Here is a 23,611-nt window from a genome sequence, read left to right as displayed (position 1 = left end):
GATTATTGTATTAAGACTTTGCGATCAGTGAGACCCAAGTTTCTGACAGTTCTTAAGGTACTTGGGTTGAATTTCTGAGGCTAATCGAATTTAGGCATTAGAACCAAAAAAACAGAAATAAAACTAATATTTAAACCTTTTTATATGATTTTTTTTTGTTCCAACTGGCTCATTCATTTATGAATGTAATATTTAATAGAAAGATTTAAGCCCATATTTTAAGGTTTTGTTTTGAATTTCAATTTGATACTTGAATCTAATTTTTCATTATTCTTCTTTTAGGTGTCTTGCCAGGAATGGCCCCTCCTATCGTACCCATGATACATCCCCAGGTTGCTATTGCAGCTTCACCTGCTACCTTAGCTGGAGCAACAGCAGTTTCTGAGTGGACTGAATATAAAACAGCAGATGGGAAGACATATTATTATAACAATAGAACATTAGAATCAACCTGGGAAAAACCCCAAGAACTAAAGGAAAAAGGTATAGTTGTTTTAATGACTTAAGAAGGAATGTGAACTATGATATTATAAATAGAATATTATTTGAAATTCTGAGTTAATTCTTTTTTAACGCTTTTGAGGGGTTTTCTAATAATTACATAGTTCTTGGGTTGTTGCCACTGAGTTGATAGTATGTATTTGTTTAGAAAGTCAGTTCTTCTGCTTACATACAAACCAACAAAAAACTCATTGCCAAATGAGTCAATTCTCACTCATAGCGACTCTATAGGACAGAGTAGAACTGCCCCCATAGGGTTTCCAAGGCTGTAAATCTTTATGGAAGCAGACTGCCACATCTTTCTCCCATGAAGCAACTGCTGGTGGATTTGAACCTCTGACCTTTTTGGTTAGCAGCTGAGTGCTTAACTACTGCATCACCAAGGCTGCTTCTACTTACATGTTTATCATTATTGTGTTTATTTGAAGCCATTAAAAAAATGTATTTTTTTAACTGTTGTCAGAAATTATATAATTATTGTTACCCTTACTGAGACTGATACTACTGATCAGGAAGGAATATGTTCATTTTATGTGTTCTGAAGAAAATATTTAGGCCCTTGGAGTCCTATATGAAGAAGACTCATAATTTTCTATATCACAAGTCCCTGATCTTGCTCCTAAGAATCTTAATGTCTTATCCCTTTCAGTAAAATGAATGATTGCTACAAACGACATATAAATGATCTGGAAGACTTTATGTCCCTTTGAAGTCCAACTAGGTTTTCTCTAAAGATAATTTCTCAGTTGGTGAAGCAAGGTATTTGAAGTTGAGCATTACATTAGTTTCAAATCACTATTACAGGGAAGGATATTTTATTTTTATGGTCAGTAGAAATTGGAGTATCTTTTAAGTGCTTAGTCTCTGAAAATTCTTGGAAAATTATATTAAAATCAGTGAGTTACATTATCTTAATTTTTTAATAGAAAAATTAGAAGAGAAGATTAAAGAGCCAATTAAAGAACCCTCTGAAGAACCGCTCCCAATGGAGACGGAGGAGGAGGATCCTAAAGAAGAGCCTATAAAGGAGATAAAGGAGGTAAAGGGCCTTGACCTGTTAACCAGGGTGCCAGCATTAATTATTTGGTACAGTTTATTTGTAACTGAAAATATATTTGATATATTTTTGAACAATTGTCATAAATTTGACTCCTGAAATTTTAGGATTCCTTGAAGTTTCTAATTCAATTTTTCCTTTGAAAATTTAATTAAGTTGCTTCTTATACTAAACTGAGGTCCATAGAAACAAAAGGCCTTGGACCAGAGCCTGGACCTGATCTCCAGTCTCCTGACTTCTAGACTGGTACATGTTAAAATTATAAATGCAACTTCATATTTGGGGAATATTGGTTATGTATTGTCTGTCCTCTCCTACTGTTGTGTCCTGGCATGGAATGATCCCTGTATACCCCTAAAAGAGCTCTGATTTTTGGAAGCTTTCTTTATGAAGGGACTGGTGGTTGCCATGCTTCGTTGGTAGGAAAGTTAGCAGAAATAAGAAACAACCTGAAATGAAGAGGACACCTCTAATTTTCTATACTAAAGTTCTCAGTTCTCCTAAGCAGATGGCCAGTGAGTCTATGAGATAGGGCCAGCTGCTGCTGCTGGGTTCTGCTGTTGTAGAATTAGGCTTTGTTGTTAGGTGTCATCGAGTTGTTTTGGACTCACAGAACTGTAGAACTGCCACAAAGGGTTTTCTTGGCTGTAGTCTTTAGCAAAGCAGTTCGCCAGGTCTTTCTCCTGCAAAGCTGCTTAGTGGGTTGGAACTGCCAACCTTTTGTTTGGCAGCCGAACACTTAACTGTTTGTGCCGTCAGGATTCCTTAGGCTCTGTCTAGCAGCAAGTTTCTAGGGAACTTCCTTAGAAATTCCTACTCTAAGACTCGATCCTCTCCTCCCTGTTCTAGCAGCAGACCTTGTGTCGGTAGCACTTTAAGGGATTTATAGTGATGTTCTGTCTGTGGAATATTCAGTTAAAGTTTTATGATATAAATTAAATGGAAATAATATCATTTCTTCATAGGAGCCCAAAGAAGAGGAGATGACCGAAGAAGAAAAGGCTGCCCAGAAGGCAAAGCCAGTAGCTACTACACCTATTCCTGGTACTCCTTGGTAGGTACCTTCATCAGTAAACTGGAGCCTTTTTTTTTTTTTTTTTCCATTGAATTGAACTGGATTGTTACATGGCTTATTCTGTAGAAGGAAAAGTATTTTCAAAACGTATATATCAAATTTATGTTTTTATAATATACTTTTTATTACTAAGTATTACGGCTGTTGTTTGTTGTATTAGGGTGTTCAAACCTAAAACTCAATTGCTGCATTGTCTTCCCTCCTTCACGGTGCTCTCAATTAGTGTTTGTCATTCCTAATTATAGACCTGAACTGTTGTGAGATCCTTAATTTACTTTTATTCTTTAACGTTTAATATATTTGTTGTTACATATATGTGTGCATGTATAGATACACACACACGTGATTACATTTATAGAACTGTGTAAAATTATTCAGGTCTTTTTATCTAAATACTGAAAAGTCTACTTGTTTTTCTTTTGCTTGGTTTTCCCATTCCTTCCTCTCCCCATATCAATCAGTGCCTCCTCTCCTGCTCCAGCTTATTTAATTCATAGTCCAAATACATTGCAGTGAGTTTGCTTGCCTTTTAAGTCTCATAAAGTATAGGTTCCCTTCCAACTACTTTTGTCTCCTTATTTTTTTTTTTAATTGTACTTCAGGTGAAGGTTTACAGAACAAATAGTTTCTCATTAAAGAGTAGTACACATATTGTTTTATGACATCGGTTAACAACCCCACGACATGTCAACCCTCTCCCTTCTTGACCTTTTTTTTTTTGGTAAAAATACACATAGCCAAAGATATACCATTTCAAAAATTTCTAGATCCACAGTTCAGTGACACCGACTGTGCTCTTCAGTTGTGCTGCTGTTCTCACTTTAGGTGAAGGTTTACAGAACAAAATAGTTTCTCATTAAACAGTTAGTACACATGTTGCCCTATGACAATGGTTAACAACCTCACTACACATCAACACTGTCCTTACTCAACCTTGGGTTCCCTATCACCAGCTTTCCTGTCCCCTTCTGCCTTCTAGCCCTTGTCCCTGGACTGCTGTGCCTCATTAGTCCTGTTTTGTTTTATGGGGCTGTCCAATCCCCAGCTGAACGGTGAACCCGGAAGTGACTTCACCACTGAGCTAAAAGGGTGTCTGGGGGCCGTACTCTCGGGGTTTCTCCAGTCTCCTTTAGGCCAGTAAAGCTGGTCTTTTTTTTGTGTGTTAGAATTTTGTTCTACATCCTTCTCCAGCTCTGTCCAGAACCTTCTGTTGAGATCGCGGTCAGAGCAGTCAGTGGTGGTAGCCGGGCACCATCTAGCTGTACTGAACTCAGTCTGGTGGAGGCCTTGGTAGCTGTGGTCCATTAGTCCTTTGGACTAATCTTTTCCTTGTATCCTGTTTTCTTCATTCTCCCTTGCTCCCGAAGGGATGAGACCACTGGAGTATCTTAGATGGCTGCTCACAGGCTTTTAAGACCCCAGATGCTACTCACCAAAGTAGAATGTAGAACATTGCCTTTATAAACTGTGTTATGCCAGTTGAGCTAGATGTTCCCCAAGACCATGGTCCCCACAGCCTTCGGCCCAGCTGTTTAGTCTCTCAGGGAGTTTGGATGTGTCTAGGGAGCTTTCATGACCTTTCCTTGTACAAGTTGTGCTGATTTCCCCAGTATTGTGTACTCTCACCCTTCACCAAAGATACCACTTATCTATTGCCTATTTAGTATTTCCCCCCCCACCCCTCCCATCCCTGGTAGCCAACAAAGATTGTTACTTTTTATGTGTAAGCTTTTTCATGGGTTTTTACAATAGAGGTCTCATACAATATTTGTCTTTTTTGATTGACTTACTTCACTCAGCATAATGTCCTCCAGTTTCATCCATGCTATGAGATGCTTCACAGATTCATCATTGTTCTTTCTCGTTGCATAGTACTCCATTGTGTGTATGTACCATAGTTTATCCATTTATCTGTTGATGGGCATCTAGGTTGTTTCCATCGTTTGGCTATTGTGCACAATGCTGCCATGAACATAGGTGTGCATGTGTCTATTCAAGTGACGACTCTTATTTCTCTAGGATATATTCCTAGGAGTGGGATTGCTGGATCGTATGGTATGTCTATTTCTAGCTTTGTGAGGAAGCGCCATATCATTTTCCAAAATGGTTGTATCATTTTGCATTCCCACAAGCAGTGCGTAAGAGTTCTGATCTCCCCGCAGCCCCTCCAGCATTTGTTATTTCCAGTTTTTTTGATTCATGCCAGTAATGCCAGGGTGAGATGGTATCTCACTGTGGTTTTAATTTGCATTTCTCTAATGGCTAGTGATCATGAGCATTTCCTCATGTGTCTGTTGGCTGCTTGAACGTCTTGTTTGGTAAAGTGTCTGTTCATTTCCTTTGCCCAATTTTTAACAGGTTTATTTGTCTTTTTGTTGTAGAGGTGTTGGATTTTCTTGTAGATTTTAGAGATTAGACCTTTGTCTGACTTGTACTATCCAAAAATTTTTTCCCAGTCTGTAGGTTCTCTTTTGACTCTTTCGGTGAAATCTTTTGAAGAGCATAGGTGTTCGATTTTTAGAAGATCCCAGTTATCTAGCTTAGCTTCTGGGGTTTGTATCCTGTTAATGCCGTGTATTAGGGCTTGTAGCATTGGTCCTATTTTTTCTTCTATGAACTTCATAGTTTTTGGCTTTATATTTAGGTCTTTGATCCATTCTGAATTAGTTTTTGTGTATGGCGTGAGGTATGGGTCCTGTTCCATTGTTTTGCAGATGGATATCCAGTTTCACCAGCACCATTAGTTAAAAAGACTGTCTTTTCCCCATTTGATGGACTTTGGGTCCTTGTCAAAGATAAGTGACCATAGGTGGATGGATTTACATCTGGGTTCTCAATTCGGTTCCATTGGTCAACGTATCTGTTGTACCAGTACCAGGCTGTTTCGACTACCATAGCTGTATAGTAGGTTCTGAGGTCAGGTAGTGTGAGTCCTCCAACTTTATTCTTCTTCTTCAGTAGTGGTTTACTTACTCGGGGCTTCTTCCCTTTCCATATAAAGTTAATGATTAGTTTTTCCATCTCTTTGAACAATTTTGCTGGTATTTGGATTGGGATGGCATTGTATTTGTAGATTGCTTTGGGTAGAATTGTCATTTTCACAATTTTGAGTCTACCTATCCATGAGCATGGTATGTTCTTCCATTTATGTAGATCCCCTTGGGTTTCTTGCAGTAGTGTTTTGTAGTTTTCCTTGTATAGGTGTTTCCTTGTTTTTTTTTTTTTAACTGAGGAAATACGTTTTGTCTTATAGCATCCCACAATCTCAGTTTTATTATTGCGTCCCTTCAATGCTGTTTAATAGGGTCATCCATTGAAATTAGTAAACTAGTAAGTAGATCTAGAGGTGTGATCAGATTCAGGTTTGATCTTTTTGGCAAGATCAGTTTGTAATCTGATGGTGTACATGTTCCTCATGATGCATCTAGTTGTCTGTCTCGTTTTTGTGATGATAGCCACCATTGATGATTAATATTGCCTACATCAGTAGTTTCCAATCCGTGGCAATTTTGTCCCCCCAGTGAACAGCTTAAGCTTTTGTTTTTCAGTTCTTTTTATGTTTAGGGTATATCCTGCTATGGATGTACAGTCAAATTATTGTGTTTTAAAGTCATTTGAGTCATTTTCTATGTAGTTATGCCACCAACATGATACACAGATTCATTTTAATAATTATGAATTATGGAAGGTATTTATCTAATTTCAAAGTCAAAGAATATATTTGTGGTTTTGAGTATTGTAGATGAGAAACTGCTACCTGCCCCTCTCTGTTTTTCCCCCTCCAGTTGAGCTTGATGGGCCTTATTAATTTTCAGACTCAAGTCTGGTCTCAGATTAGCAAAATTTTCTTTTAGAATTATTGCTTCTCTTCATCTGTTTCTTTTTACCTTTCTGGATTATCTGTAATGCATGTTAGGTCTCTTGGATCTATTAACCTCTGTGCCTGTATTATTATTATTTTTTGATGAGTTATATATATAGTTTTTATGCTCTGCTTTTAGTTATTTATTCATTGATCTTCTGAATCACTGATTCAGGTCTGGTAGTGACCATTGTCTTTAATTCTTCTACTCAGAATATCTTAGTTTAAAGAATCATGTTTTTAAGTTTTACAGGTATTTCCACTGCACTTGAATCTCTTTAAAGGTTTCTATTATTTGGCTATGTTTTGTCTGTCTCCTTTAGCATTTTTCTTAAGTTTGGTATATGTTTCAGTTATTCTATCTGATTGTTCTTTCTCTGTCTTCTGGATTCCTTTACCTTAGATGGGCCATTGTTTTTCTCTTTTGGTTCACTGGGGCTCAGTTCTAGTTGTATGGGCCTAGGTTATAAAAGCAGGCTGCATTTCCATGCCAGGGCACCTGTATGAAGCTTCTCTGTACCCATAAAGCTGCATTTAGTGTTTTATAGGTGAGGGACACTTGATACTCCCGTATAGAGTCAGTGTTTCCTTCCCCCAAAGCATCCACATATCTTTGAATGCCAAGTTCTTCTCAGAATCTGCTGGTCATTGGTTGCTTGCCTGGTCTGAGAGAAGGCCTGCACCAGTTCTCTTTGCTGAGACCCAAGTAGAGCCCAAGATTTCAGTTATTTCCAGGTCTTAGCAGTTCTTTGGCTCAGGAGAGGCAAGTAGTTTGAGATTGGGAGTAGGGGAAAGGAGCTGTGTTCAGGTTGTTTTCTTCTCAGAGTTTATTATATATATATACATATATGTATATGTGTATGTATGTGTATGTGTATACATATCTATGTATGTGTATATGTGTATATAGTATTATAAAACTATACATGAATGCATAAAAAATACAATATGAAAGAATAAAAAATTGTAGAAGTTTTGTCCGTCATTTCTCTGATAGCCTCTCACTCCACATTTACCGCTAGAGGGCTTACCTCCACAGGGAATTTCTGACATTTTGAGAGCTGTATTGGCAACTTGGCTATTTTGAAGGTAACATGATTTAGTAGAGTAGCATCTCCATATTAAAGTAATTTACTCCTGTTAATATAATATAGATCAAGCAGTGTTTTAGAAACTGGCATGAAAAATTTAGGCTTACTTTTTTTTCCACAATAAACTTAAATATCTGACAGCTTAAGATGACACAAGTGTCTCAGGATGGTCCTAAAGGAAATTTTTTTTTAATTGTACTTTAGGTGAAGGTTTATAGAACAAATAGTTTCTCATTAAACAGTAGTACACATATTGTTTTGACGTTGGTTAACAACCCCACGACATGTCAACCCTCTCCCTTCTTGGCCTTGGAGGACCTTTTTTTTCTTTTTTGGTGAAAATACACCTAACCAAAGACACCATTTCAAAAATTTCTACAGGTACAATTCAGTGATACCAGTTACGTACTTCCAGTTATGCTGCTGTTCTCACTATCCTTTTCCAAATTATTCCATCACCATTATCTTCAACTCACTGCCCCCTAGGCTTCCCATCAGACCTTTTGAGTTGCTGTTGTCAATTTGACCTCACATAGATAATTCTTTTTTTTTTGTACTTTAAATGAAGGTTTGCAGAACAGAATAGTTTCTCATTAAACCGTTAGTACACGTATTGCCGTATGACAATGGTTAACAACCCCACGACATGTCAACACTGTCCTTTCTCAACCTTGCGTTCCCTATCACCAGCTTTCCTCTCCCCTCCTGCCTTCTAGTCCTTGTCCCTGGACTGCTGTGCCTCATTAGTCCCGTTTGTTTTATGGGGCTGTCCAATCCCCAGCTGAACGGTGAACCCCAGAAGTGACTTCACCACTGAGCTAAAACGGTGTCTGGGGGCCACACTCTGGGAGTTTCTCCAGTCTCCTTTAGGCCCGTAAATCTGGTCTTTTTTGTGTGTGTTAGAATTTTGTTCTACATCCTTCTCCAGCTCTGTCCAGGACCCTCTGTTGTGAACCCAGTCAGATTAAAGGAAATTCTTAAAGAGAATTCTACCCTTAATACTTGGAAGAGAATGTATAACATTGCCCTCCCTTTCGTCCTTTTAAAAATTAATGGTGAAGAGAGGTCAAAATTAGAAGCATTTCAGTAAACCTTAGTTTTTGGTTGGATTCCATGACAGAAAAGGCACCTATTCCATCATTTGCACAAAAAGAGTTTGAGTTTAGAAGTACATTATGTATTTTCTTCAAGTACAATAAAATGCACATATTTAAAATTCATTGCCATATCAAGATAACATTTCCATTACCTCCAAAAGTTTTCCTTGTATCCCTTCGTAGTCCATCCCTGCCTCTGTCTACCCTCAAGCATTCCTCTGCTTTCTATTATTATAGATTACATTTTCTAGAATTTTATATCAAGAATCAGATAGTGTATACAGCTAGTCTCCAACTTACGATGAGATTCTATTCCAATGACTCTTTTGTAAGTTGGTTCTAATGTAAGTTGAATACCTCATTTTAAGTTTTCATTATTATTGCCTTTAATTATCAGTATCTTTATAAATCCAATCTTTGTCTTTGGGGGTTGGAAACATTACATATAGACTTACAGATATGTTTTTAATACATTCATACATACAAAAAAATACACAAATCATAAAAATTTACTCCAATGATGAAGAAGAGTTGGAGGACGGCATTTTGTCAGTTGCGGCAGTAACTCCACTTGTGAAAGGTTCTGGATCATCTAGATTATCCCTGGGAATGGGGATGGCATTTCTAGTCAGAAAATTAGTGAGAGTTGTCTGTATGGTCCGTTTGTTTTTTTTTTTTTCCTTCATATATTTCGTGGTAACATCTCACTGCTTCCCGAATCTGCCTTTCAACTTCAGCAAAGTGATCTGAGTTTGGCTCTGTGTTTTTAAGTAACTGAAGCCACTGATTAGTTTAGGAAAAACTCCACCTAATCCTTTCACTGTAAAATTTTTTGACAACTTCTCTTCTTCCTCATTATTTCTTTCTTCTTCAGCATTTCTTTCCTCTTCAGAATCCCTAAAGTCCTGATCTGTCAATTCCCCTTCTTTGTGATCTATGAGTTGTTCCACATTGGCAATATCAACTTCTAAATTTAGCGTTCTTGCCGTATGGATCATTTTTCCACTGATCTCTTCCATCACATTATCCTGATCAAATGCTTGGAGCGTGTTCATGTAACTCAGCAATTTTTCCATATCCCATGTGCGCGTTTTCCCATAATTTCCTTCTAGGAAGACTCAGTTTTCCAGATACACAGATGGTTGTTAAGTGCAGTTCATTGTAACTTGAACACTTCATGAGTGGGAGACTACCTGTATTTTTTTTTGGCTAGCTGTTGTTTTTTTTTTCCCCCAGTATAACAGCTTTATTGAGATGTAATTCACAATCCATCTAATTTATCCATTTAAAGTGTATGATTTAATGATTTTTTAATGTATTTACAAAGTCGCGCAACCATCACAACAGTCCATTTTAGAACATTTTGACTACCCCCAAAAGAAACCTCAAACCAATTTTCCACCAGCTTCTCTAACCCTTCCACTACCACTGCCACCACCAGTTGCCATTGAATTGATTCAGACTCAGCAACCCCATTTGTGTCAGGGTAAAACTGTGCTTCCATCGCGTTTTCAGTGCCTGATTTTTCAGAAGTAGATTACCAGGCCTTTCTTTCTAGGTACCTGTGGGTGGACTTAGACCTCCAACTTTTCATTTAGCCGTTGAGTGTGTTAATTGTACCACCCAGGGACTCTTCCCCAACCCTAGGCAACCACTAATCTACTTTCTTTATAGAGTTACGTATTCTGGACATTTCATGTAAATGGAATCATATAGTATGTGGCCTTCTGTGACTGGCTTGCCTAGTTTCTGTTATGCAGCAGTAATGATTTGAGATTCGTCTATGTTGTTTGTATCAGTAATTCCTTTTTATTGCTGAGTAGTATCCCTTGGTATTAATATACCACACTTTGTTTATCCATTCACCTGTTGATGCACACGTGGGTTTCCAGTTTTCAACCATCCCACTCCTAGGTATTTACTCAAGGGAAACAAAAACATATGTCTACACACAGACTTGTACAAGAATGTTCCTAGCAGATTTATTTGTGTAGCCAAAAACTGGAAACAACTCAAATAAATTACAAATAAAGCTGTTAAGAACATGTGAACAGATGCATCATCTGTTGTGAATATTTTCCCCCAGTCTGTGGCTTGCCTTTTGATTTTTGTAACAATGTCTTTCAGAGAGCAAAGTTTTTGATTTTGTGGTTCAGCTTGCCAGTTTTTTTCTTTTGTGGTTTGTGCTTTTTGTGTTTCAAGACAATGTTGCAAAGATTTCTTGTTTTCCTCTAGAAGTTTTATAGCTTTAGATTTTACGTTGAGGTGTATGATCCATTTTGAGTTAATTTTTTGTGTATGGTGTGAAGTAAGGATCCATTTTCGTTATTTTTACCTATGCAGCTAGTCTGTTGACCTAGCACCATTTGTTGAGAAGACATTCTTTTTTCCATTGAATTGCTTTTGTACCTTTGTCAAAAATCACTTGTGTCAGTCTTTTTTTGGACTCTGTCCTGTACCGTTGATCTCTGTGTCAGTCTTTTCACCAGTACCAAATTGTCTTGATTACTGAAGCTTTATAGTGTTTTGAAATAGGGTGGGGTAAGTCCTTTAACTTTGTTCTTAAAAAGATACAGCCAACCTGATTAATCTATATTTTTTGCATTCTTGTGTAAATTTGAGAATCAGCTTGTCACTTTCTTACACACACGCACACACACGCACGCACGCACGCACACACACACACACCCCCCGAAAGAAGCTTGCTGAAATTTTTATTGAGATTGCTTTGAATCTATAGATTAAGCTGGGGAGAATTGACATCATCACAGTATTGAATGTTCCAATCCATGAACGTTATTTATCTTTCTATTTATTTAGATCTTTAATATTTTCAGCAGTGTTCAGTGTGAATATCTTGGACATATTTTGCTAGATTTTCTCAATTTTTTTTCAGTGCTATTGCAAATTAGGTTTTTTTCCCAATCATTTTCTAATTGTTTGTTGTTAATATGTAAGAATAAAATTGATTTTATATATTAACCTTGCATCCTAGAATGTTTTTAAATTCATTTATCTGTTTTTTAGTTTTGTAGATTCCTGGGATTTCCTGTGTAAACAAACATAAATCATCTGCATATAGAGGCACCTTTATTTCTTTTTTTCAGATCTTTTGTGCTTGTATTGCTTTTTCTCTTCTGAATGCAATGGCTAGAACCTTCAGTACAGCGCTAAATAGAATAAGTAAAAGTGGATGTGCTCGCCTTGTTCCTGATATGGGGAAGTGGGGTGGGGGGACAGTTTGGTATTTTGCCATCAAATATGTTAGCTGGAAGTTTTCCACTGGTCCAAACCCCCTGCCGTTGAGTCAAGTCAATTCTGCAACCTTGAGGAAGTTCCCTTCTGTTCCATTTTAGTGTTTTTATTGTAAATCTGCATCTGTTGAAATGAGCTAATTTCTCTCCTTCATTCTTTTAAGATGGTGAATTACATTGAATGAGTGTTAAAATAACTGCATTTTTGTGATAAACCTTGTCATGGTATGTTACCTTTCTATATGTTGTTGGATTTTATTTGCTAATATTTTATTAAGGAATTTTGCATATTTATTCCCACGGGATATTTATCTGTAGTTTTTTTTTTTTTTCATAGTATCTTTGTGAGATTTGGGAATTAGGATTGTGCTGGTTTCATAAAGTGAGTTGTGATTGATGATCTCAACTCCTATTTTCTGAAAAAGTTTATAAAATTGGTGTTACTATTTCCTTAATGCTTTATAGAATAAACAAGTGAAACCATCTGGGACTGGAGTTCTATATTCTGGGAAGGTTTTTGATAACAAATTAAACTTCTTGATAGCTATAGGATTATTCAGAAAGGGTTATTCAGATTTTCTATTTCTTGTTTCAATTTTGGCAAGTTATATTTTTCAAGAAATTTATTTCATCTAAGTTGTTGAATTTGTTGGCATAAAGTTGTTCATATCATCCTCATAATACTTTGCTGTGATAATAACCCCTTTTTCATTCCAGGTATTGGTGATTTGTGTTCTCTTTTTTCTTAATCAGTCTAGCTGGAAGTTTAATTTTGTTGGTCTTAAAAAAACAAAAACAACAACTTTTGGCTGGTTGTTCTGTTTTTATTTTTAAATTGATTTCTGCTCTTTATTATTCCTTCTACTTTGAGTTAACTTTACACTTTCTGTAGTTTCTTACAGTAGACTCTTAGGTCATTATTATTAGTTCTTATCTAACATATAAGCATTTAAAGCTGTAAGTTTCCATCTAAGCACTGCTTTAGCTGTATCTTACATATTTTGATATGTTGCATTTTAATTGCCATTCAGTTCACATTATTTTAAAATTTACTTTTTAATTTTTGCCTTTGATTCATGACTTCTTTAGAGGTCTTTTGTTTCTTTTCTAGGTATTTGGTTATTTTTCTACTTACCTTATTGTTATTGATTTAATTACCCTGTTGTCAGAGAATACACTGTATGATTTCGATACTTTTAAATTTATTGAGACTTATTACCCAGCATACGGTCTTTCTTAGTACCATGAAAGGAAATGAAAAGAATGTGTATTCTCAGTTATTGATGGAGTGTTCTATAAATATCCATTAGATCAAAGAGGTGGATAGTGTTCAGATTGTCTTTGTCTTTACTGGTTTTTTGTTTTGTTTGTTTGGGGGCCTGGTTGGTCTATCAGTTGCTGAGAAAGAGTGGTATTAATCTCCTATAATTGTGGGATCTTCAAATTCTTGTATATGATCCATTCTTCATCTCTTTTGAGTCTCTGTTATTAGGCTCATGCATATTCTGTAATTGTTATGTCTTCTTGGCTAATTGTCCTCTTTATCATTACAAAATAGCCCCTTTAGCTCTGGTAATACTCTGTCTTAAAGTCTATTTTATTTGTTATTAAGGTAGCCACTCCTGTCTTCTTGTGCTTATTGTTTACGTGGTGTATCTTTTTCCCACCTATTTACTTTCAACCTCTCTGTCTTTATATTTAAAGTATGTTTCTTGTAGACAGCCTGTAGTAGGGTCTAATTTTTTTCTTCATTCTGTCAATCTTCGCTTTTTAATTAGTATGTTTAAATTAGTAACATTTAATGTAGTTTTTGATATAGTTTGATTTGGGTCTATTATTGTTCGTTTTCTGTTTGTCTTTTCTATTTTTTTGTTCCTCAGTTCCCCCTTTACTGGGTTATTTTGAATATTTTTTAGTTGTTGCTCTAGGAATTACAATATACATACTGAACCCTTCACAGTGTATATAGAGTTAATATTATAACACCTCAAGTAAAATGTGGACCTTGTGGCCATATACTATATTTTTACATAAGTAACGTGTGTGCCTTTGCTTTCTACGTTTGTTTGCCAACCTTGTTCCCGCCCATCCCTCAGGTATTTTTATAAGCTCTCTATGCTATTTTTTTTTCTTTTCCTTTTTTAAACTTTACTGAGTCCTCAGGTGGTTGTGTGTGTGTGTGTGTGTGTGTGTGTGTGTGTGTGTGTGTGTGTGTGTGTGTGTGTAATTAGCAGAAATGATGTGCTTTAGTGGCTACACTGCCATAGTGGGCAGTGAGCCAATACTTTGCTTTACTTTTTATACCAGATGTTATCAGATACTAAGGGTTTTATTTGAATTTGTATTTCTGGTTTATTAAGAACTACTATGTAATAGGAAGAGTGTTAAATGAATAATTTCTTTTATATATAGTCTGTTCTTTAGCTTAGAACTGCTTAATATTATTATTTGCTGCTGTTAAAATTGTTCTTTGTGATAGTTTAAAATTTAGCATTCCCAAGTTGGCTATGCGAAACTAAGTTCCCAAGCACTGTAAGCTCTGATCTCAGATTGCTTTGCTTTTACTGATTTTCTCAAGTAATTTTTTGACCTGCTGTTTTTACCTTTACCAACCAGCTTTCTTCTAATCTAAAAACCATGTTTGATTCTCCATGTATAAACAACAGTAATGAGAAAATGTCTCCCCTTACCCCTCTTTTTGACAGGGTAACAGTAAAAGACTTAGCTACAAATCTATGTTTCATAACATTAGAAAATTATATTTTGAATCAATCCTTAGGTGTGTTGTTTGGACTGGTGATGAGCGTGTCTTCTTTTATAATCCCACCACTCGTCTTTCTATGTGGGACCGACCTGATGATCTGATTGGAAGGGCAGATGTCGACAAAATTATTCAGGAACCCCCTCATAAAAAAGGAATGGAAGAAGGGAAGAAACTAAGTAAGTTTTAAATTGGAAATTTATCCTGTTTTTAACTTTTTTTAAAATATTTTGATAGAAAATATGAGGGCTATTTAGAAAAACTTTATTTTACAAGGAATGTAAGAAATTTGTGAACTGGAAATACAGATTGTTGTGCTATTTTGAGTTCACTAGTAGAGATAAAAAAATTAGAGAATTTGGATAAAATTATATTTTATTGTTCATTAAAATTGTGCAGTTGAAAGACTTTATTCCTGAGAATATAGAGACACCTAAACTTTTTAAATAGATTATCTTTTAGTCTACCTCATGTTCAAACAATATTCCAATATGTGCAACCAGTACAAATATTTGTACATAATTTTTACTGTATATTTTTATTCATAATTTGCTGTTGTATTGATGTGCTTGTGTTTTTTAGAAACTCTTTCAATAAATGAATCATTTAAGCAACAAATCTTATTATATGTCATTTATAATCGAGGAATTTTTATGGATTTGTATATATGTAGTATTAACGTTTTCTGCTTACAAGTGGTTTCCAAATCAGTGAAACTTTGTCTTTTGGGTACTGAAGGTTCTAGGCACCAGTTTTTCCCCTTCACCAGTATCTGTTTTATAGGTATGATATTAATAATAGTTTATAACCATAGTATTGAATAATGCCAAGAACGTATATGATTTGATTTTGTTTTTTATGAATCTGCTTTCAAATATTTGGTCCCTTTGTTTGATATATACATCAGCATGCATTGTAAAAAGGCACTGTGAATAGTAAGATTTGGGTAAGAAACATTTCAAAGTGAAGTGGAAATTTAATGTAAATTTGAATAAATATAGGAGGTATAGAATTATGCTTTGTTTACTCTTTCATAATTGAGGGGATTTTAAGGGGTGGATATTTTATACAAACTGTATATGTGTGTGTGTGTGTATGTATGTGTGTGTATATATATATGTGTGTGTGTGTGTGTGTGTGTGTGTGTATATTTTAAGACCAGATTGTGAAATATAATCTTAACAGATATTCTTAACAATATTTGAAATATTTTTGCCAGGGCACCCAACCCCAACAATGCTGTCCATCCAAAAGTGGCAATTCTCTATGAGTGCAAGTGAGTGAACTAATTATTAATTGCAGCTTCTTTTTAATACTATTTAAGCAAGTGTTCTGGTAGTGGCTAATAGAAAGATTTATGCCTAAATATGATTGTTGCTTGCTTATTTTTATACTGATAAAATTTAATTTTATCCTGCAGTTAAAGAAGATCAAGAACTAATGGAAGAAATTAATGAAGATGAGCCTGTTAAAGCAAAAAAACGGAAGTAAGTAATACATATAGTTTGTGTAGTTCAGGTAGATTTTACCTTGTAGAAGTTGATTAGGATGCAGTCAGTTCATGATTAACAGGGACAGGTAATGTGTGTGCTAGGAGACAGAATCATGATATATCTCTTTTAGGCCTGATAAAATATTTAATGTATACTGCTTTTAGAATGTAGAAATGGTGTCCCTTCTGTTGCTAGATTTGCAAAAAAAAAATTTAGTTATTTAAATATGTGTTATGAAACCAAATGACATTTTAGGAATTAATTGATTATTTTCAGAAATTCATTAGGCCTGAATTTTATAAAAAATAAATTTTCTCCCTAATACAGGCCCCAGCAAACACCATTCCAGAGATCCTATAACCACAGATAAAGACTTCTGTCTATTTTATGTACTTATCTTGTCACTTACCTAGTACTTGAATCTGTGGTCATTACTATCTGGTGAGAAGGGATTCATGAGCTTGGAAAGTGCTCAGAGAGAAAGGGACTTCTGTAAGCAGAAGCATTAGCTTGGTCAGTGCTCTAGAGCTGGGTAAAATGTGAATGTGACTTTTGCTTTTATTATGGGGGAGTGGAAGGGTTGGAGAGGAGGGGGTTGGAGGGGGAATGGGACCATTATTTAGCAGCAAAAAGGAAAGTCTGAAGACTTCAAGGGCTGGTTGATCATAGTCCTTATCTGAAAAGGACAGATTGAATGCAGCCACATTATGGCAATGAAATCAGTAAAACAACCTCTACGAAGAGTGGTTCTTTTTTTTTTTTTAAATCTCTTAATTGGCAACAACATTAAAGAAAATGAGATATTAAAGAAAACCACTCATAATCTACCACCAGTACACAGCTACTCTCATTTTTGCAATTGACTTTTTAGTTCTAGACCAAATGTATTTTTATTAGTTGTAATAAAAGTGGGTTTTGTGTTCTTTTTTTAAAGTAATCCATCTAGAATAAGGCATCTGTTTTCTTAATTATTATAACTGACTGTATTCATTCTGTTTATGTACCATAATTTTGGATGTTCTATGATGTTAAACTTTTAGGTTGTTTTTAATTGTTTGTTCTTATAGACAACTTTGTAAGGTTTTTAACTGCTTTTATCAGGAGAATGTCAAAGAAGTCCTTTATGTGGATTGCCCGAGCTTCTCTATTTAGGTACAAAGCTAAAAGCCTATTTTTCCTGGCTCAGTTTTTCTTTATTTCTTTTATTGAGATAGATAGTGATAGTTTGTAATGTGATATTTTTATTCAGTATAATTCTACAAAGCTTATTTGTTTTCATTAGTTATTATATTTGTTTGATGTCTTTTAACTCTTTAAATAGTTCTTAAATTATTATAAGAGGGGATATTGTTTGGCAAATTGCTTTTACCTGTTTGTTTTGTGCATATCTTAGGTCACAGACTATCTCGCTAAGTTCCTGCAGGTCCACGGACTATGTCTTCTATTTCTTTTGATTCATTCCTTAAGTTACTAATTACCTCTCACTTATCATATTTGTGGGTTAACCTTAGTTACATTTAAATCTCCTGGGCTACCTTCACTCACCCATATAGCATGCTTTGAATTTCCTTATTCCCCTGTTTGTATAGGGAATATGAACCAATTTTATTATACTAGCAGATCATATTGGGGAAGGAAGATCTGTTTAAATACACCTGAGTATTATTGATTTACCTCTTTTTTTGGATTATTCACATGATTGGGCCTCCTTCATAGTGCAGATATTTGAGAGGTGACTTGATTTCATGTTTACAATTTCACTTAATTACCACACAGCAACAGGGTTACTCTCAGCCCTGACTTGCATTTTTGGAGGAACAAGAAATAGTTTAGTCATTGATGAACAGTTCTAATTTCTACCTAACTACTCCGGGCCCATATTGTTCTCTGGGACCTGTCCTTCAACTTAAATCTCAACCTATCACCCAGAAAGTGAGTAATTAAAATGTCAGGTAGGTAAGGTATATCTCACATATCCACGTGGCCAAGTTTGCAGGTATTTTATTTTCAAAATAAATATTCAGAATTACTAAGACTCATACCAGTTTTTATTAGATGTTTTTAAATATGCATTTATAATGTAAAATATTTTGCAAAATACTGGTTTTCCTGTCATTTCAAGAACTACAAAAATTATGTTCTGTGCTGTTTAATTCTAACATAAAGAGTTTTATTGCAATGTTAGATAAGCTTTTTTTTTTTTTTTTTTAAAGTAAGGTAGTTCACTTTGTGTATCAACTAGTGTCAAGGGGAGACAGCACATTAAAGATACTTCTCCCCCCACAATGTAGCCATTGTAACATTGTTAGAAGCTCAATGTAACTTTATTACTGTTAATATAATGAAAGTTGCTTATCCCTTAGAGTTGATTTGAAACCCTTAATATAATTTATTTTTGCCAAAAATATGCTGCTCAGTAGTGGGTCTTGAAAGTTCCATTGATTTTAAGATTTTAATAAGATTCTTTATTAATATTTTGTCAGTTGATGCCCTGTGTTTCATTTTTTTATAGGAGAGATGATAATAAAGACATTGATTCAGAGAAAGAAGCTGCCATGGAAGCTGAAATTAAAGCTGCCCGAGAAAGGGCCATTGTCCCTCTGGAGGCCCGAATGAAGCAGTTCAAGGACATGCTGCTAGAGAGAGGGGTCAGAAAACAATCTTTGGGGGAGATAATTTCTGTTTTGTATAAGTAATATAAATATGTCTTGCTAAAAGGTCAAATCTAAGGTTAGTGCTCATGTTTTGGGGGGGAGGACAAGGGAAGCCTATCAAATTATTGTATTTTTTTGAAACAGCCTTTTTCTTGGCTAATCGTATGTTTAACTAAATGCCATTTTACTATTCTTTTAAGTACAAATAACATTTAACATTTATTGAGTCATTAAATTTTGGTGAGTAATATAAGACGAGTTTTAACATTACAGAATGGCGGACTACTTGGGATAGGTAAAGTATATGAGATTCTTCCTCTAATATCCTCAGAATGGCTTCTGGTTAAAGGAGAACTGATATTTTATGATATTGTTATTAATGACACTTGACTGAGAAGGGATTTCTACCTTTTGGTTATATGCCCAGATTCACCTGAATAAGTAAAATTGTTCAATTTTAAATCACAACATTGTACACAAGATTGGCGCAAGCATGGGAAATCAAAACGCAGGTCTTCAAGGCTTTTTCTGATGTACTGATTTTTAAAATGTCACACAGTAGTGGTTATTTTAATGAGTAATTAAGGGTGTGTTATTTCTATACAATACAGAAATGTTCAGAGCCAATTAGTGTGGAAATTTGCCATTGCTAACCTCCCACTGCTTGTCATTTATTAGTGATGGAAACTTCAGTATCGTTTTTATTCTGTCTCCTTTATAAACAGATTTCCTGTAGATTTCAAGTAAAATTATATGACCTGTATGTTTTTAGAGCAAACTTAATTATGAGGCAATACATTTTTTATTTTAAAGGTGTCTGCTTTTTCAACATGGGAGAAGGAGTTGCACAAGATAGTTTTTGATCCTCGGTACTTACTTCTCAATCCTAAAGAGAGAAAACAGGTAAAAGGAAAATAACATTTTTTGAGAAATGTATATCCCTTGCCAGGATGATTTTTAAGTTATAAGGAATTAGTTACCTTTTTTTCATACCTAACACAGTTCTTCTAAAACACGGTCTCATAGCTTAGAACACAGTCATCCTCTTTGTGTGGACATTTCTGCCTCAGAAATGTTCGGATATTTTTCCCCTTATGGACATAGATACTGACTCATGAACATTTTGTCCTTATGCTTCATACACACTGAAGTTAGATCTAACATGATTTCAAAATTCATTTCAAATGGACTGATTAATTTATTGGGCAAATGATATGAATTTAAAGTAGAAAAATTGCAAAACACAGATGAGTGAAAAGGGGGAAAAGCTCACCTATAGTCCTATCCAGGAGATATGACCACCATTGAACATTTTGGTTTATAGCTTTCCTGAACATTGCATGCCAGTATATGTGTGGGGGGGTGTATTGTATACAGACACAATCGAAGACATGTCTATGTCTCACACACACCACACACACAAAATTCACATCTAAGTAGCATCTGTTAAAATGTCTGTGTTCGTCATAAACCTAGAGAAATGACAGACCTTTAGGGCCTTTGCTGATGGTATTAGCACAAACTAGAGTTGCCTTGTTATGGAGCTGCCATTTATTCCCATGATGATTCGCTGACACATATCATCTCATGATGATTGCTTCTTTCTCTAAAACATTGCACACTTCCAACCTATGTAATTTCTGAATTACCTGGACCATCCCAGCACTGATCTCTGTAAAATGGTGAGTATGTTGAACCCCTTGCTCTAGTGCTGTTGAGCTACAAGATTTCATTTGGTAGTAGCAGTGTCCATCTTCCATGTTTATAATTTAATAGTTGGAATAATTCTCTACATAATTTATGCCATTGTGCATGTAGGTCTAATCATGGATTTAAGTGAAGAGAGGAAATACATAGTGTTTCAGACATGTATTTTAGTACTTGTAATAGAAAGACATAGCTTTCCAAGTATCATATTTGTGTATGCATTTCAAGCATAGTAGTCTTTTTGAAAAAATATTTGTGTGTAATGATCTCATCCTCTTCTTAGTTGATGGCCTTATCAAAACCTATAATTAGCCTTGATTCTTTACTTTTCCCCACTATGCATAGCAGTCTTCCAGTAAACCTACCTCCAAAAATTTTTCTAAATCCAACTCTTTATTTACCATTTCCTCCACTAACACCCTAATCCAAGCCTCCATGATTACTTCTCATGATCTGTGTAGCCCTTAATTGATCACCTTTCTTCCATTCTTGCACCTCATTTTTGCACTGTTGCTAGACTAATTTTAAAGCTTAAGTGAAATCAGATTAAGTCAGCGTTCCCTTGCTTAAAACTGTCTAGTTCTTCCCATTACATTTAGGATAAAATTGAAACTTTATCATAGCATATAATGTTTTACATATACTCATCCCTGCATACCCCTAGAATCTCTTAATGTTCATTCAGTCTAGCCACACTGGCCTTGGTTATTTTTTGAACAAGTTCTGGTACTTGCTATTTCCTGTGCCTGGAATGTTTTTCCCCTCAGTGTTTTCGTAGCTGGCTGCATCATTTCATTCAGGTGCTTGTCAAAGTACCTTCTCTGATCCACCTATCTAAAATAGTCATCCTGTCATCAATATTATCCTTTTGCCTTTTTTATTTTCTTCATAGCATCTCATAGCTCTAATTATTTAAAATTATCTCATTTATTATCTGCCCCTCCTACCAAAGAGTATAAATTCTGTGAGGGCAGAGACTTTGTTTTGTTAATTTCTCTATGCATAGTACCTGAAATAATGCCTAACCTAAGTAACACTGAAGACCTTTAAAACTTTTATGACTTATTCTTCTTCGTGCCACTGTTTTAGTTTCTTAATGAATGAAATTGTAAGTAACATATCGAGAACTAAAGTTCTTTCCCAATTTTGGAGGCATTCTGTAAGCTGGCAGTGATGTCTCCTTAACAGCATTTCATTTAAAAAGAGAAAAGTATCAAGTACTGTTCTGTTTGTAATAAAAGCTCTACTTAAAGATTCTTTTTGCCTTTCAAGTAGAACTGAGAGGAGGGAGAAATTAATATTTGGCATTAATTTTTTTAATGCTTTTAACAATTTGAGTACTTTTATTATTCATGTAGGTGTATAAAGTCAAGGAGAAACCAGCTAAGTGCTAGGCTGTCAAACATTTGTAATTTTATGTCTGAAATTTTTGCATTGATTTTAAAAACACTAACAACTTCATTGAAAATGCCTCATAATTTAAAACTACTTATCTTTTGGTTCTGCCCTTTTCTAGTTATCTGTAGATTTGTGTATGTTTTGCATCATTATAAAAGATACATTTTTATATTATTGTAACCATTAACTTTAACTTGTAACTTTATCTAATCTGTTTTGATAAAAAGTCACTTAAGGGGTCAGACATTTTTTTTTTTTTTTTTTTTTTTGACAAAAATTTTAAAATGATGATTAACATTTTTCAGAAATGCAGACAATTTTCATGAAGGATGTTACTCTAGAGAGTAGTTATGCTAACACTTTAAATTGTTACCTTATTTCAAATAAAAATTTTAACATAATGTATGTTGTTCAGAGCTTTTAAGATCGACAGTGTTATAGTGTGGTAGTGCATTACCAAAAATAATTACTCAAGATTGCCAGTAGTTCATCTAGGCCACATTGTTTATCTAATCAATATCAAATTATAAATTGAATTAAATTTTATGAGAATCAAATAATGGATGCTCATACTTTCAGTAAACTTACATTTTGAATAAAAATATACATATAGGAAAGTCTAAAAATTGTAAGTGTACAACTCAGTGAAGTTTCACAAAGTGAACATACCATGTAATTACCTAGATCAAGAATGGACCATTCCTGGCTCCACAGAAGCCCTCCCTGAAGACGTAGGCAGAATAGCCCTTTTTTGCTTTTGTCTATAAAATGAAACTTGACTAGGCCTTGTTTTTAACTGATTTATGTTCATGATATTTATTATAAAATTTTATTCATTAGTTGAAGGTAGCAAAAATAACTATAAAATAGGGGCCATAAAGCCAAGTGTATTGGGAATATGATACAATTAGGAGAACTCCTAATTTTCTATGAGATGTTCATCTCAGAGTGATGCCTAACTTTGGTTTGGAATATTCCAGAGGAGAGGATATGAAGTTCTCTATAGCTTCTCAAAAGAAAATTAACATAAATTCACTTAGATTTTATATATCATTTCATACCCTCAAAAATAAGAAGTATAGGCTGAGAAAGGAGAGAGGTTGGAAATGACTTTCTTCCCTCCTCCCTTAAGCATGCAAATGCTGTCAAGTCATAGGTTGCAATGTTAGGATGTTGAAAATGACCTACATGTCTAGCAGATAGATAGTGAAAGCTATTTCTGCACAGTTCTTAAAGATTGAGGTGGATATATATGGATTGACTTAGAAAGATATCTAAGATATGTTAAACTTTTTTTCCAGTTTAATTTTTTTCAAATATGCTCATACACATATTTAAAGCACCAAATAGTTCTGTAAGCTATGTTAAGAAGAATATGTTAGAGTGCCACCACAACACCTCCTCAAGAAATTTCTCCAGTGGCCTTCTGACTTAGTTCAGTCCGGACTGGTTGCCACTTACACCCGTTGAACAGTTGTTATCCTTGAAGTCTTTTTCCTTCAGGATTTTGAAGGCACTGTTTTTCTTCTAGTTGCCAGTGTTTTTGAAGCCATTCCATTGCCTATTCATTTGTATGTGGACCTGTTTGTTTATTTTCCCTTCTCTTTAAGCAAATAGAATTTTCCCTTTGTCCTTAGTGTTCTGAAATTTCATTATCATAT

At 35.0% G+C, this 23,611-nt stretch overlaps 1 protein-coding gene across 2 annotated transcripts in view; it reads left to right on the top strand.

Annotated features, from left to right (window-relative positions):
• The window catches only part of TCERG1 (transcription elongation regulator 1), a 63,840-nt gene that overhangs the window by 20,934 nt on the left and 19,295 nt on the right, over positions 1-23,611 (top strand). For both annotated transcript variants that reach the window (XM_004384942.1, XM_004384941.1), the window contains 8 exons: positions 283-483; positions 1,428-1,540; positions 2,524-2,612; positions 14,717-14,877; positions 15,918-15,974; positions 16,119-16,185; positions 18,704-18,839; positions 19,659-19,748. In XM_004384942.1, the coding sequence (XP_004384999.1) occupies positions 283-483; positions 1,428-1,540; positions 2,524-2,612; positions 14,717-14,877; positions 15,918-15,974; positions 16,119-16,185; positions 18,704-18,839; positions 19,659-19,748 (914 nt within the window). The remainder of the gene's footprint in view (positions 1-282; positions 484-1,427; positions 1,541-2,523; positions 2,613-14,716; positions 14,878-15,917; positions 15,975-16,118; positions 16,186-18,703; positions 18,840-19,658; positions 19,749-23,611) is intronic.

This window comes from Trichechus manatus, unplaced genomic scaffold (genome assembly GCF_000243295.1).
Source record: "Trichechus manatus latirostris isolate Lorelei unplaced genomic scaffold, TriManLat1.0 scaffold00130, whole genome shotgun sequence".
Classification (NCBI taxonomy): Eukaryota; Metazoa; Chordata; class Mammalia; order Sirenia; family Trichechidae; genus Trichechus; species Trichechus manatus.
The sequence above is the reverse complement of the archived record's forward strand: the minus strand, read 5'-3'. Positions and strand labels throughout refer to the sequence as shown.